This window comes from Patagioenas fasciata, chromosome 39 (assembly GCF_037038585.1).
Source record: "Patagioenas fasciata isolate bPatFas1 chromosome 39, bPatFas1.hap1, whole genome shotgun sequence".
Taxonomy (NCBI): Eukaryota; Metazoa; Chordata; class Aves; order Columbiformes; family Columbidae; genus Patagioenas; species Patagioenas fasciata.
The window spans coordinates 659,301-672,531 of NC_092558.1; the positions used below are offsets into that span (position 1 = coordinate 659,301).

A 13,231-nucleotide genomic window follows, 5' to 3' on the forward strand; every position below is an offset into this window, starting at 1 on the left:
CCGCCCCTTTCAGTCCCCGCCCCTTTAAGTCCCCGCCCCTCGCAGTCCCCGCCCCTCGCAGTCCCCGCCCCTCGCAGTCCCCGCCCCTCGCAGTCCCCGCCCCTCTCAGACTCCGCCTCCGTGCTCAGACTCCGCCCCCGCGCTGCAGGCCACGCCCCTTGCACACTCCGCTCCCGCCCCATGGTGACTCCGCCCCTGCCTTGTGCAGACTCCGCCCCCGCGCATGCGCAGCGCCGCTGCCGCCGCTCCCGCCGCCGCCGCCATCATGTCGGGCCTGTGCGACCCCCCCGGAGCCACCAGCCCCCCCCGACCCCCGCTCAGGTACCGGGACCCCCCGGGACCCCCAGGGAGCCCCCCGGGAACCCCCCATAACCCCCTGTAACCCCTCATATTCCCCCCCAGCGCCTCGGAGCTGTCGCAGGAGGTGAAGCCGTTCCTGAGTGGGCTGGAGCCCCTGGGACCCCCCAGGACCCTCTGATCCCCTCTGGGACCCCCAAACCCCCCATAACCCCCCCAAGACCCCCATATTTCCCCTCCATAACCCCCGTATTTCCCCCCCAGCGCCTCGGAGCTGTCGCAGGAGGTGAAGCCGTTCCTGAGCGGGCTGGAGCCCCTGGGACCCCCAGGACCCTCTGATCCCCTCTGGGACCCCCCAGGACCCTCTGATCCCCTCTGGGACTCCCAAACCCCCCATAACCCCCAATGTTTCCCCCCCATATACCCCCATATTTCCCCCCCCAGCGCCTCGGAGCTGTCGCAGGAGGTGAAGCCGTTCCTGAGCGGGCTGGAGCCCCTGGGACCCCCAGGACCCTCTGATCCCCTCTGGGACCCCCCAAGACCCTCTGATCCCCTCTGGGACCCCCCAGGACCCTCTGATCCCCTCTGGGACCCCAAACCCCCCATAACCCCCAATATTTCCCCCCCATATACCCCCGTGTTTCCCCCCCCAGCGCCTCGGAGCTGTCGCAGGAGGTGAAGCCGTTTCTGAGCGGGCTGGAGCCCCTGGGACCCCCAGGACCCTCTGATCCCCTCTGGGACCCCCCAGGACCCTCTGATCCCCTCTGGGACCCCAAACCCCCCATAACCCCCAATATTTCCCCCCCATATACCCCCGTGTTTCCCCCCCCCAGCGCCTCGGAGCTGTCGCAGGAGGTGAAGCCGTTCCTGAGCGGGCTGGAGCCCCTGGGACCTCCAGGACCCTCTGATCCCCTCTGGGACCCCCCAGGACCCTCTGATCCCCTCTGGGACTCCCAAACCCCCCATAACCCCCAATGTTTCCCCCCCATATACCCCCGTATTTCCCCCCCAGCGCCTCAGAGCTGTCACAGGAGATGAAGCCGTTCCTGAGCGGGCTGGAGCCCCTGGGACCTCCAGGACCCTCTGATCCCCTCTGGGACCCCCAAACCCCCCATAACCCCCCCAAGTCCCCCATATTTCCCCTCCATAACCCCCGTATTTTCCCCCCCCAGCGCCTCGGAGCTGTCCCAGGAGGTGAAGCCGTTCCTGAGCGGGCTGGAGCCCCTGGGACCCCCAGGACCCTCTGATCCCCTCTGGGACCCCCAGGACCCTCTGATCCCCTCTGGGACCCCCAAACCCCCCATAACCCCCAATGTTTCCCCCCCATATACCCCCATATTTCCCCCCCAGCGCCTCGGAGCTGTCGCAGGAGGTGAAGCCGTTCCTGAGTGGGCTGGAGCCCCTGGGACCCCCCAGGACCCTCTGATCCCCTCTGGGACCCCCAAACCCCCCATAACCCCCCCAAGTCCCCCAATGTTTCCCCCCCATATACCCCCATATTTCCCCCCAGCGCCTCGGAGCTGTCGCAGGAGGTGAAGCCGTTTCTGAGCGGGCTGGAGCCCCTGGGACCCCCAGGACCCTCTGATCCCCTCTGGGACCCCCCAGGACCCTCTGATCCCCTCTGGGACCCCCCAGGACCCTCTTATCCTCTCTGGGACCCCCCAGAACCCTCTGATCCCCTCTGGGACCCCAAACCCCCCATAACCCCCCCAAGTCCCCCATATTTCCCCCCCATATACCCCCGTATTTCCCCCCCCAGCGCCTCGGAGCTGTCGCAGGAGGTGAAGCCGTTTCTGAGTGGGCTGGAGCCCCTGGGACCCCCCAGGACCCTCTGATCCCCTCTGGGACCCCCAAACCCCCCATAACCCCCCCAAGCCCCCCATATTTCCCCTCCATAACCCCCGTATTTCCCCCCCCAGCGCCTCGGAGCTGTCGCAGGAGGTGAAGCCGTTTCTGAGCGGGCTGGAGCCCCTGGGACCCCCAGGACCCTCTGATCCCCTCTGGGACCCCCCAGGACCCTCTGATCCCCTCTGGGACCCCCCAGGACCCTCTGATCCCCTCTGGGACCCCCCAGGACCCTCTGATCCCCTCTGGGACCCCCAGGACCCTCTGATCCCCTCTGGGACCCCCCAGGACCCTCTTATTCTCTCTGGGACCCCCCAGGACCCTCTGATCCCCTCTGGGACCCCCAAACCCCCCATAACCCCCCCAAGCCCCCCATATTTCCCCTCCATAACCCCCGTACTTCCCCCCCCAGCGCCTCGGAGCTGTCGCAGGAGGTGAAGCCGTTTCTGAGCGGGCTGGAGCCCCTGGGACCCCCAGGACCCTCTGATCCCCTCTGGGACCCCCCAGGACCCTCTTATTCTCCCTGGGACCCCCCATAACCCTCTGATCCCCTCTGGGACCCCCAAACCCCCCATAACCCCCCCAAGTCCCCCATATTTCCCCCCCATAACCCCCGTATTTCCCCCCCCAGCGCCTCGGAGCTGTCGCAGGAGGTGAAGCCGTTCCTGAGTGGGCTGGAGCCCCTGGGACCCCCAGGACCCTCTGATCCCCTCTGGGACCCCCCAGGACCCTCTGATCCCCTCTGGGACCCCCAAACCCCCCATAACCCCCAATGTTTCCCCCCCATATACCCCCATATTTCCCCCCCAGCGCCTCGGAGCTGTCGCAGGAGGTGAAGCCGTTCCTGAGTGGGCTGGAGCCCCTGGGACCCCCTAGAAACCTCTGATCCCCTCTGGGACCCCCAAACCCCCCATAACCCCCCCAAGTCCCCCATATTTCCCCCCCATAACCCCCGTATTTCCCCCCCCAGCGCCTCGGAGCTGTCGCAGGAGGTGAAGCCGTTCCTGAGTGGGCTGGAGCCCCTGGGACCCCCAGGACCCTCTGATCCCCTCTGGGACCCCCCAGGACCCTCTTATCCTCCCTGGGACCCCCCATAACCCTCTGATCCCCTCTGGGACCCCCAAACCCCCCATAACCCCCAATGTTTCCCCCCCATATACCCCCATATTTCCCCCCCAGCGCCTCGGAGCTGTCGCAGGAGGTGAAGCCGTTCCTGAGTGGGCTGGAGCCCCTGGGACCCCCAGGACCCTCTTATCCTCTCTGGGACCCCCCAGAACCCTCTGATCCCCTCTGGGACCCCCAAACCCCCCATAACCCCCAATGTTTCCCCCCCATATACCCCCATATTTCCCCCCCAGCGCCTCGGAGCTGTCGCAGGAGGTGAAGCCGTTCCTGAGCGGGCTGGAGCCCCTGGGACCCCCCAGGACCCTCTGATCCCCTCTGGGACCCCCAAACCCCCCATAACCCCCCCAAGTCCCCCATATTTCCCCTCCATAACCCCCGTATTTCCCCCCCAGCGCCTCGGAGCTGTCGCAGGAGGTGAAGCCGTTCCTGAGTGGGCTGGAGCCCCTGGGACCCCCTAGAAACCTCTGATCCCCTCTGGGACCCCCAAACCCCCCATAACCCCCCCAAACCCCCCATATTTCCCCTCCGTAACCCCCGTATTTCCCCCCCCCAGCGCCTCGGAGCTGTCCCAGGAGGTGAAGTCTTTCCTGAGCGGGCTGGACCCGGTGCAGGGCACGGCGCTGAGCCCCAAGGCGCACGCCCGCTGCGCCCTGCTGCTGCTGCGCTGCCTCCCGCCCGCCCGCCACGCCGCCCTGGACCACCTGCGCTCGCTGTTCGACGAGCACGTCTGCGCCCACCTCCTGCAGCGCGAGAGCGGCGCCGCGCACCCCGGCCCCGCCGCGCTCGGCGCCCTGGAGGAGGTGGTGCAGGAGGTGCAGCGCGTCCTGTCCGAATTCATCCGCCTCAACCCCAAATCCTGGGCGCCGCTCGTCTCCGCGTGGTCCATCGACCTGATGGGGCAGCTGAGCAGCAAATACGCCGGGCGGCACGGCGTCCCGCACCCGTCCAACCTCAACGAGCTGCTGCAGCTCTGGATGGCGTGCGGCTCCACGCGGACGCTCATGGAGATCTACAGCCTGTGCCTGGCGGCCATGAGCGGCGGCGACGCCTGCGTGGACGCGCTGCTCGACACCTCCCTGCAGCACTCGCCGCACTTCGACTGGGTGGTGGCCCACATCGGCTCCTCCTTCCCCGCCACCATCATCAACCGCGTCCTCGCTTGCGGCTTGAAGGATTTCGGCGCCCACGGGGAGAACCTGCAGTTCCCCGGCGGCGCCGGCGATAAGCGGGTGCCCAAGATCGCGTCGGTGGTGGGGATTTTGGGGCACCTGGCGGCGCGGCACGGCGGCAGCATCAAGCAGGAGCTGCTGAGGATGTTCCACGAGAGCTTGGCGCGCGAGCAGCCGCAGCACAAAGCCACCGTCCCCTTCCTGCTGCAGCTCGCCGTCATGTCCCCCCCGCTGCTGGGCGCCGTCTCCTCGGAGCTGGTGGACTCCCTGCAGCCCGCCGTGCTCAACCAGCTCCACCAGAGCCTGGCGCCGCTGCCGCGCGAGGACCTGGACAACATGGTCACCATCCTGGTGCACCTCATCGCCCAAACGGCCGCCGGCGCCTACCGCACCCTGCAGTTCCTGGTCAACACGGCCATCCCGGCCTCGGTGATCACGCCGCCGGGGGGGTCGCTGGCCCCGCACGAGGGCGTCCGCGACGCCTGCGACCGCCTGGTGCACCTGCTGCTGCTGCACCTGCAGAAGCTGGTTTACCACCGCGGCGCCGCCAGCCTGAGCGACGCGGCGCCGCCGCGGGCCGTGCCGTTCCTGGACTCGCTGCAGGCGCACCTGCGCGAGCTCTGCGCCGAGACGCTGCGCCTGGAGAGGAAGCGCTTCCTATGGCAACACCGCCTTTTAGGCCTCCTCGGCGTCTACTCGGCGCCGTTCGGCGCGGCCGACGCGCTGGTGCTGCTGCTGCGCTTGGCGCGGGGGGAGAACGAGCTGGCGCTGGTGCCGCAGCTCTTCGCCGTGCTCAGCGCCAGCCTCACCGGGCTGCTCCCCGCCGCCCTGGCCGCCTGCGTGCGCCACGTCCACGCCGGCACGCTCCCGCCGCCCGAGATCGCCCAGTTCTGCCGCAATCTGGCGCTCATCCTGCAGTGGGAGGGCGGCGAGGGCGGCGCGGCCGCCATGGGCGCCCAGCTGGCCGCCGCGTTGCCGCAGTTCCTCCCCGATTTGGCGCAGCTCCTGCTGCACCGCGACGCCGAGGTGGCCGAGGCCGCGTGCCACCTGCTGTCCGTCTGTCCCTTCCCGCGCGTCCCGCCGCCCGCCCACCTCTCGGCCGCCGTGCGCGCCGCCGTGCGCCAGTTCTTCCGCGTGCTGCGCCAGAAGAACGCGGCCAACCTGTGCCACAGCGCCCGGCTGGTGGCGCGGCTCAGCGCCGTCTCGCCCGCCGCCGGCAAAGCCGCGGTGCAGCAGCTGGTGGAGGGGGCTCTGCGCCGCCAAAACGCCCCCGTTTTCGGCGGGTTTTGCGACGACGACGACGCCGAAAGGGACGCGACCGCCCGGCACGTGTCGCTGCTGGAGATCAACCAACGCTTCACCGCCACCGTCAACTTCACCGGGGGGGTCTGGGCCGTTTTCCACGCCGGGGTGATCGGGCGCGGGTTGAAATCGCCCGCACCGGGCGAGGAGACGCTGGAGGAACCGGCGCAGAACCTGCAGATCTTCCTCACCCTCCTCCTGCGCTGCTGCGGCGCCCGCGCCCCGACCCCCCCCATAAACCCCCCTCTAAACTCCCATTACTCCCCCCCCATCGTCAACCCCGACGCCGCCAAAGCCGTGGCGGCCGCGCTGGTGGAGGCCGTTTGCCCCGAAGCCGCGGGGGGTGGCGACTTAATCTGGCCCCCTGAGGACCAAACGCGCGCCACGGTCGAGCGGGATTTGCGCATCTGCCGGCGTTTTCGCCAAAACCCCCTGCTTTTCCCCCTTTTGCGCGTGGTGGCCGCCGGGCGCCCCGCGCTCTGCTACTGCTCCGTGCTGCTGCGGGGGCTGCTGGCCGCCCTCATGGCGCATTGGGACGCCTGCCGCCAGCCCAGTACCACCAGTTCGCCCTGGCAACTGGGAGCCTCGTGCGCCGTGGTGGCCGCCATGGCCGAGGGCTCGCTGCTGCCGCCCGTTTTGGGGAACGTCCACGAGGTTTTCCCCCATTTGGCGCCGTTCGAGGTGCATCTGCTGCTGCTCAGCGTCTGGGATTACCTGCGCGACAACCACCCCCTGCCGCAGAAGTTCACCTTTTTGCCCGAAAAAGGGGTTTTTGTGAGGGATTTCGCCCGCGATGGGGAGGTGGGGAAGCACCTGGGGGTGCTGCATAGCGTGCTGCATAAAAATATACACAAATTGGGGAGGCTGGCCGGGCGCTTTCGGCCCTAAAATGGGCCAAATTGACCCAAAGCGTTGCCGCTTCGCGGACGCTTTGTGGGGAAAATGGAGGGGAATTGAAGTTGTGGAACTGGGGGGTTCAGGGGGGTCCTGGGGGTCTTGGCCGCACATTTTTGAGCCCAAAACACCCCAAATCGCCCACTGCTTCGCACCCGGTTTGTGAGGAAAATGGAGGGGAATTGAGGGAAGGTTGTGGAGTTTGGGGGGTTCAGGGGGGTCCTGGGGGTCTTAACCAGGTGATTTTGCACCTAAAGTCTCCCCAGACCCCAAATTTTTAATAAAATTGGTGGAAAATGAGGTGAAGTTGTGGAACTGGGGGGTTCAGGGGGGTCCTGGGGGTCTTGGCTGCACATTTTTGAGCCCAAAACACCCCAAATCGCCCACTGCTTTGCACCCGGTTTGTGAGGAAAATGGAGGGGAATTGAGGGAAGGTTGTGGAGTTTGGGGGGTTCAGGGGGGTCCTGGGAGTCTTAACCGGGTGATTTTGCACCTAAAGTCTCCCCAGACCCCAAATTTTTAATAAAATTGGTGGAAAATGAGGTGAAGTTGTGGAACTGGGGGGTTCAGGGGGGTCCTGGGGGTCTTGGCCACACATTTTTGAGCCCAAAACACCCCAAATTACCCCAAATCGCCCACTGCTTTGCACCCGGTTTGTGAGGAAAATGGAGGGGAATTGAGGGAAGGTTGTGGAGTTTGGGGGGTCCAGGGGGGTCCTGGGGGTCTTAACCGGGTGATTTTGCACCTAAAGTCTCCCCAGATCCCAAATTTTTAATAAAATTGGTGGAAAATGAGGTGAAGTTGTGGAACTGGGGGGTTCAGGGGGGTCCTGGGGGTCTTGGCCGCACATTTTTGAGCCCAAAACACCCCAAATTACCCCAAATCGCCCACTGCTTTGCACCCGGTTTGTGAGGAAAATGGAGGGGAATTGAGGGAAGGTTGTGGAGTTTGGGGGGTTCAGGGGGGTCCTGGGGGTCTTAACCGGGTGATTTTGCACCTGAAGTCTCCCCAGACCCCAAATTTTTAATTAAATTGGTGGAAAATGAGGTGAAGTTGTGGAACTGGGGGGTTCAGGGGGGTCCTGGGGGTCTTGGCTGCACATTTTTGAGCCCAAAACACCCCAAATCGCCCACTGCTTTGCACCCGGTTTGTGAGGAAAATGGAGGGGAATTGAGGGAAAGTTGTGGAGTTTGGGGGGTCCAGGGGGGTCCTGGGGGTCTTAACTGGGTGATTTTGCACCTAAAGTCTCCCCAGACCCCAAATTTTTAATAAAATTGGTGGAAAATGAGGTGAAGTTGTGGAACTGGGGGGTTCAGGGGGGTCCTGGGGGTCTTGGCCGCACATTTTTGAGCCCAAAACACCCCAAATCGCCCACTGCTTTGCACCCGGTTTGTGAGGAAAATGGAGGGGAATTGAGGGAAAGTTGTGGAGTTTGGGGGGTTCAGGGGGGTCCTGGGGGTCTTAACCAGGTGATTTTGCACCTAAAGTCTCCCCAGACCCCAAATTTTTAGTAAAATTGGTGGAAAATGAGGTGAAGTTGTGGAACTGGGGGGTTCAGGGGGGTCCTGGGGGTCTTGGCCGCACATTTTTGAGCCCAAAACACCCCAAATTACCCCAAATCGCCCACTGCTTTGCACCCGGTTTGTGAGGAAAATGGAGGGGAATTGAGGGAAGGTTGTGGAGTTTGGGGGGTCCAGGGGGGTCCTGGGGGTCTTAACTGGGTGATTTTGCACCTAAAGTCTCCCCCAAGCCTCAAATTGTAATAAAATGCACCAAAAATGAGGTAAAGTTGTGGAATTTGGGGGTTTCTGGGGCTCCTGGTTGGATGTTTTGACCCTAAATTGCCCCAAATTCCCCCAAAACGCCGCCGCTTCGCACCCGGTTTGTGAGGAAAATGGAGGGAAACTGAGGTAAATTTGTGGAGTTTGGGGGTTTTGGGGGGGTCCAGGGGGTCCCTGGGGGTCTTGACCGGGTGATTTTGCACCTAAAGTCTCCCTCAAACCCCAAATTTTAATAAAATGGAATGAAAATGAGGAAGAAGTTGTGGAGTTTGGGGGCTTAGGGGGCCCCCCCACCTGTCAATCACTCCCCTTCTTCCCGCCCCCGTCCATCCCCGCGCCTTTTTCCTGCGCCCTGTCCATCAAGCCCGACTGGCCAATCATCGCACGCTTCTTCTGCCGTAGCCCGCCCCCCCACCTGTTCACGCCCATCAGCGGTTGCGTGGGTGTGGCTTCTCGCGGGCAGCGACCAATCAAAACGGAGCCGAGGGGCGGGGCCTGAGCGCCACTTCCGGCCCGGCGGCGGCGGCGGGAGGATGTTTTACCATGTGAGCGGCGGCGGCGGCGGCGGGGGGAGTGGGCGGGGCCAGGACGGTACCGGCGGTCACGTGTCTTACCGGGATGGTCACGTGTCCTATCGGGGGTCAGTGTGGGGGGGGTCCGGTGTGTTTCCGATGGGGGAGCGGCCTGTTCTGAAGGAACGGGTCCGGTACGGGGAGTCCCGGTGGGTCCCGTTATTCTAACGGGGGGGTCCCGGTGTCCCTTCCGGCCCCCCCCCCCCGCCCAGATTTCCCTGGAGCACGAGATCCTGCTGCACCCCCGGTACTTCGGGCCCAACCTGCTGAACACGGTGAAGCAGAAACTGTTCACCGAGGTGGAGGGGACGTGCACCGGGAAGTGAGTGACACCGGGGGGGGACACACCGGGGGGGGCACCGGGGACATGGGGAGGGGGCACTAGGACCTGGGGGACATCGGGACATGGGGGTCACCGGGGACATGGGGAGAGGGCACTAGGACCTGGGGGGCACTGGGGACGTGGGGAGGGGGCACTAGGACTGTGGGGACACTGGGGACGTGGGGAGGGGGCACTAGGACCTGGGGGCCACTGGGGACGTGAGGAGGGGGCACTAGGACCTGGGGGGCACTGGGGACGTGGGGAGGGGGCACTAGGACCTGGGGGGCACTGGGGACGTGGGGAGGGGGCACTAGGACCTGGGGGCCACTGGGGACGTGGGGAGGGGGCACTAGGACCTGAGGGACACCAGGACATGGGGAGGGGGCACTAGGACCTGAGGGGCACTGGGGACACATCTTTGTCATTGCTGTCACCACCATCCACAACATCAGTGCCGGAGTCACCCAGACCCCCCATTTCCCCCTGTAATCCCCCAAAATCCCCCCCCAAATCCCCACAGGACCCCCCCCCGCGATGTCCCCCCTGATGTCCCTGTGTCCCCCCCCAGGCACGGCTTTGTCATCGCTGTCACCACCATTGACAACATCGGCGCCGGGGTGATCCAGCCGGGCCGCGGGTTCGTGCTCTACCCGGTCAAGTTCAAGGCCATCGTGTTCCGGCCCTTTAAGGGCGAGGTGGTGGACGCCGTGGTCACCCAGGTCAACAAGGTGACGTTCTGGGGGGGGACATTGGCCAATACCCCCCGGGGGGGGCTGTGGGGAGGGTGACACCCCTATTGTCACCCCCACAGCTCAGTGAGGTGACACTGGCGACACACAAGTGACATGACCCCCAACTGTGTGTCCCCCGCAGGTCACCAAGGTGACATTGGGGGACGTATTGGGACCCCCCCCTGTCCCCCTGTCACACCTCCCTAGGTCACCAAGGTGACATTTGGGGACATATTGTGACTCCCCTGTACCCCGCAGGTTACCAAGGTGACATTTGGGGACATATTGTGACCCCCCTGCCTCCCCCCAGGTTACCAAGTTGACATTTGGGGACATATTGTGACCCCCTTGTGCCCCCCCCAGGTCACCAAGATGACACTTGGGGACATATTGTGACCCCGCCATGTCCCCCTGTCACACCCCCCTAGGTCAACAAGGTGACATTTGGGGACATACTGTGACCCCCCCATGTCCCCCTGTGTCCCCACCCAGGTCACCAAGGTGACATTGGGGGACATATTGCGACCCCCCTGTCCCCCCCAAGTCACCAAGATGACATTTGGGGGGGGGGACACACACATGTCATGATCCCTTTGTCCTCATGTGTCACCCCCATTTCATCAAGGTGACACTTTTCTTGGGGGGGGGACGGGGGACACGCACAGGAGCCCCCCCAGATGTCCCCTGGGGGGTATTGGGGACAATGACCCCCCCAAATGTCCCCCTTTGTCCCCACCGCTTGGTGAACACAGTGACATCGGGGGGGGGGACATGACACACAGGGGGACGGTGACCCCCCCCGGTCACCGAGGTGACGCTATGGGGGGGCCACACACACATGGGGGGGTCAGTGTCCCCATGTCCCCCCCCAGGTCGGGCTGTTCACGGAGATCGGCCCCATGTCCTGCTTCATCTCCCGCCACGTGAGTCCCGGGGGGTGTCACTGTCACCCCCCACGGTGACACCGGACCCCCCCCACCCCAGGGCCCCGTTTACCCCGCCTGGGGACCCCCCTGTTTATCCCTTTGGGGACCCCAGGGCCCCCCAACCCCCCCATTTCTCCCTGTAGGGACCCCTTGACCCCTCCATTTCCCCCACCTTTGGGGACCCCCCCAGCCCCCCTATTTATCCCTTTGGGGACCCCCCCCCATTCCCCCCATTTCTCCCTTTGGGGACCCCCCCGACCCCCCTATTTATCCCTTTGAGGACCCCCCATTTCTCCCTTTGGGGACCCCCACAGCCCCCCTATTTATCCCTTTGGGGACCCCCCCCCATTCCCCTCATTTCTCCCTTTGGGGACCCCCCCGACCCCCCTATTTATCCCTTTGAGGACCCCCCATTTCTCCCTTTGGGGACCCCCCCAACCCCCCTATTTATCCCATTGGGGACCCCCTTGACCCCCCCCATTTCCCCCCATTTTTCCCTTTGGGGACCCCCCTGATTCCCCCCCCATCTCCCCCCATTTGGGGACCCCCCAGCCCCCCATTTATCCCCTTGGGGTCCCCCCTGACCCCCCAATTCCCCCCATTTCTCCCTTTGGGGACTCCCCCAACCCCCCTATTTATCCCATTGGGGACCCCCTTGACCCCCCCCATTTCCCCCCACTTTTCCCTTTGGGGACCCCCCTGATTCCCCCCCCATCTCCCCCCATTTGGGGACCCCCCAGCCCCCCATTTCTCCCCATTTATCCCCTTGGGGTCCCCCCTGACCCCCCAATTCCCCCCATTTCTCCCTTTGGGGACTCCCCCAACCCCCCTATTTATCCCATTGGGGACCCCCTTGACCCCCCCATTTCCCCCCATTTTTCCCTTTGGGGACCCCCCCAATTCCTCCCTGACCCCCCATTTCCCCCCAGTCCATCCCCTCCGAGATGGAGTTCGACCCCAACTCCAACCCCCCCTGCTACAAAACCGTGGACGAGGTGAGTCCGGGGGGGTTCCCCCATTCCTGTGACACCCCCCCCCAAATTTGGGGTGGTCCCCAGCAGATTTGGGGGGGTCCTGACCCCATGTCCCCCCCCCAGGACATTGTGATCCAGCAGGACGACGAGATCCGGCTCAAGATCGTGGGGACACGAGTGGACAAAAATGACATTGTCAGTGAGGGGGGGGCCCCAAATTCACGAGGGGGGTCCCCAAATTCGGGGGGGGTGTCCCTAACATCTTTGGGGGGGGTACAGATCCATGGGGGGGGGGGGTTCCAGGTCTTTGGGGGAGGCCCCAAATCCATGGGGGGGGGGTCCCAGCTCCATAGGGGGGTTCCCAGGTCTTTGGGGAGGGGGGGAATATCTGGGGGGGTCCCCAAATCTATGTGGGGGTCCCCAGCTTGAGGGGAGGGGCCCTAAATTCATGGGGAGGTCCCAAGGTCCACAAAGGGGTCCCAAAATGAATGGGGGGTCCCCAGCTACTTGGGGGGGTTCCCAGGTCTTTGGGGGAGGGGGAAGATCTGGGGGGGTCCCCAGTTCTGGGGGGGCACAAATCCCTGGTGGGGGGCCCTAAATTCATGGGGGGTCCCAAGGTCCACAGGGGGGTCCCCAAATGAATGGGGGGTGTCTTGGGGAGGGGGTAAATCAAGGGGGCCCCACAATACGGGGGGGGGCCCAAATCAATGGGGGGGTACCCATTTCCTTGGGGGGGTCCCCAGCTATTTTGGGGGGGCTCCTACTCACACCCCCTCCCCCCCCCCCCCTCCAGTTCGCCATTGGGTCCCTGATGGACGATTATCTGGGTGAGTCTGGGGGGGGACACATGGGGCGGGGGGACACATGGGGTCATGGCCCCCCCAAAAAGGCCTGGGGGGAGGTTTGGGGGGGGTCACCCCTTTCTCACCCCCCCTCCTTTCCCCAGGCCTTGTCAGCTGAGCACATGAGGCAACCATGCCCCCCCCCATCGGTTGTGCCCCCCCTGCCTGGTTCCTCCTTCCACCCCCCCCCCCCCCCAAATTCTGCCCCCCCACCCAAGGCTGGTGGCCCCTCCCCGGGATGGGGGGGCTCTGTCCTTCCCCACCGAAAAGCTGATATTTCAATAAAAAACCTCATTTTTGTCACCTCTCACTTGTTTTATTCCGGGGGGGGGGCAGCGGAGGGGGGAATACGGGAGTTTGGGGCCCACCGCGTCCATCGTCACTTTAAGGGGCATCGCCGCTTTAAGACTCATTGCCGCTTCAAGGTGCGTGGCCGCTTTAAACGGGCGAT

The 13,231-nt window shown here is 64.6% G+C and overlaps 2 protein-coding genes across 5 annotated transcripts; both read left to right on the forward strand.

The window, feature by feature from the left end:
* The first annotated feature begins 208 nt into the window (after positions 1-208).
* INTS5 (integrator complex subunit 5) lies at positions 209-8,561 on the forward strand. 4 transcript variants are annotated; one of them, XM_071801470.1, is made up of 3 exons: positions 209-321; positions 742-763; positions 3,843-8,561. In XM_071801470.1, exons 1-3 carry the CDS (start codon positions 224-226, stop codon positions 6,624-6,626), a joined length of 2,904 nt encoding a protein of 967 aa, XP_071657571.1. In that variant the 5' UTR covers positions 209-223; the 3' UTR covers positions 6,627-8,561. The 4 variants fall into 4 exon arrangements, 3 of the variants coding, with proteins under 3 accessions (XP_071657571.1, XP_071657572.1, XP_065718276.2); XM_071801471.1 differs by lacking the exon at positions 742-763 and adding an exon at positions 1,808-1,829; XM_065862204.2 differs by lacking the exon at positions 742-763 and having other exon boundaries at positions 3,821-8,561.
* Positions 8,562-8,860: 299 nt separating this feature from the next.
* POLR2G (RNA polymerase II subunit G) lies at positions 8,861-13,083 on the forward strand. Its single transcript, XM_065862202.2, has 8 exons — positions 8,861-8,958; positions 9,198-9,307; positions 9,876-10,035; positions 10,911-10,961; positions 11,894-11,959; positions 12,062-12,133; positions 12,732-12,765; positions 12,885-13,083. Exons 1-8 carry the CDS (start codon positions 8,947-8,949, stop codon positions 12,896-12,898), a joined length of 519 nt encoding a protein of 172 aa, XP_065718274.1. The 5' UTR covers positions 8,861-8,946; the 3' UTR covers positions 12,899-13,083.
* The last annotated feature ends 148 nt before the right edge of the window (positions 13,084-13,231 follow it).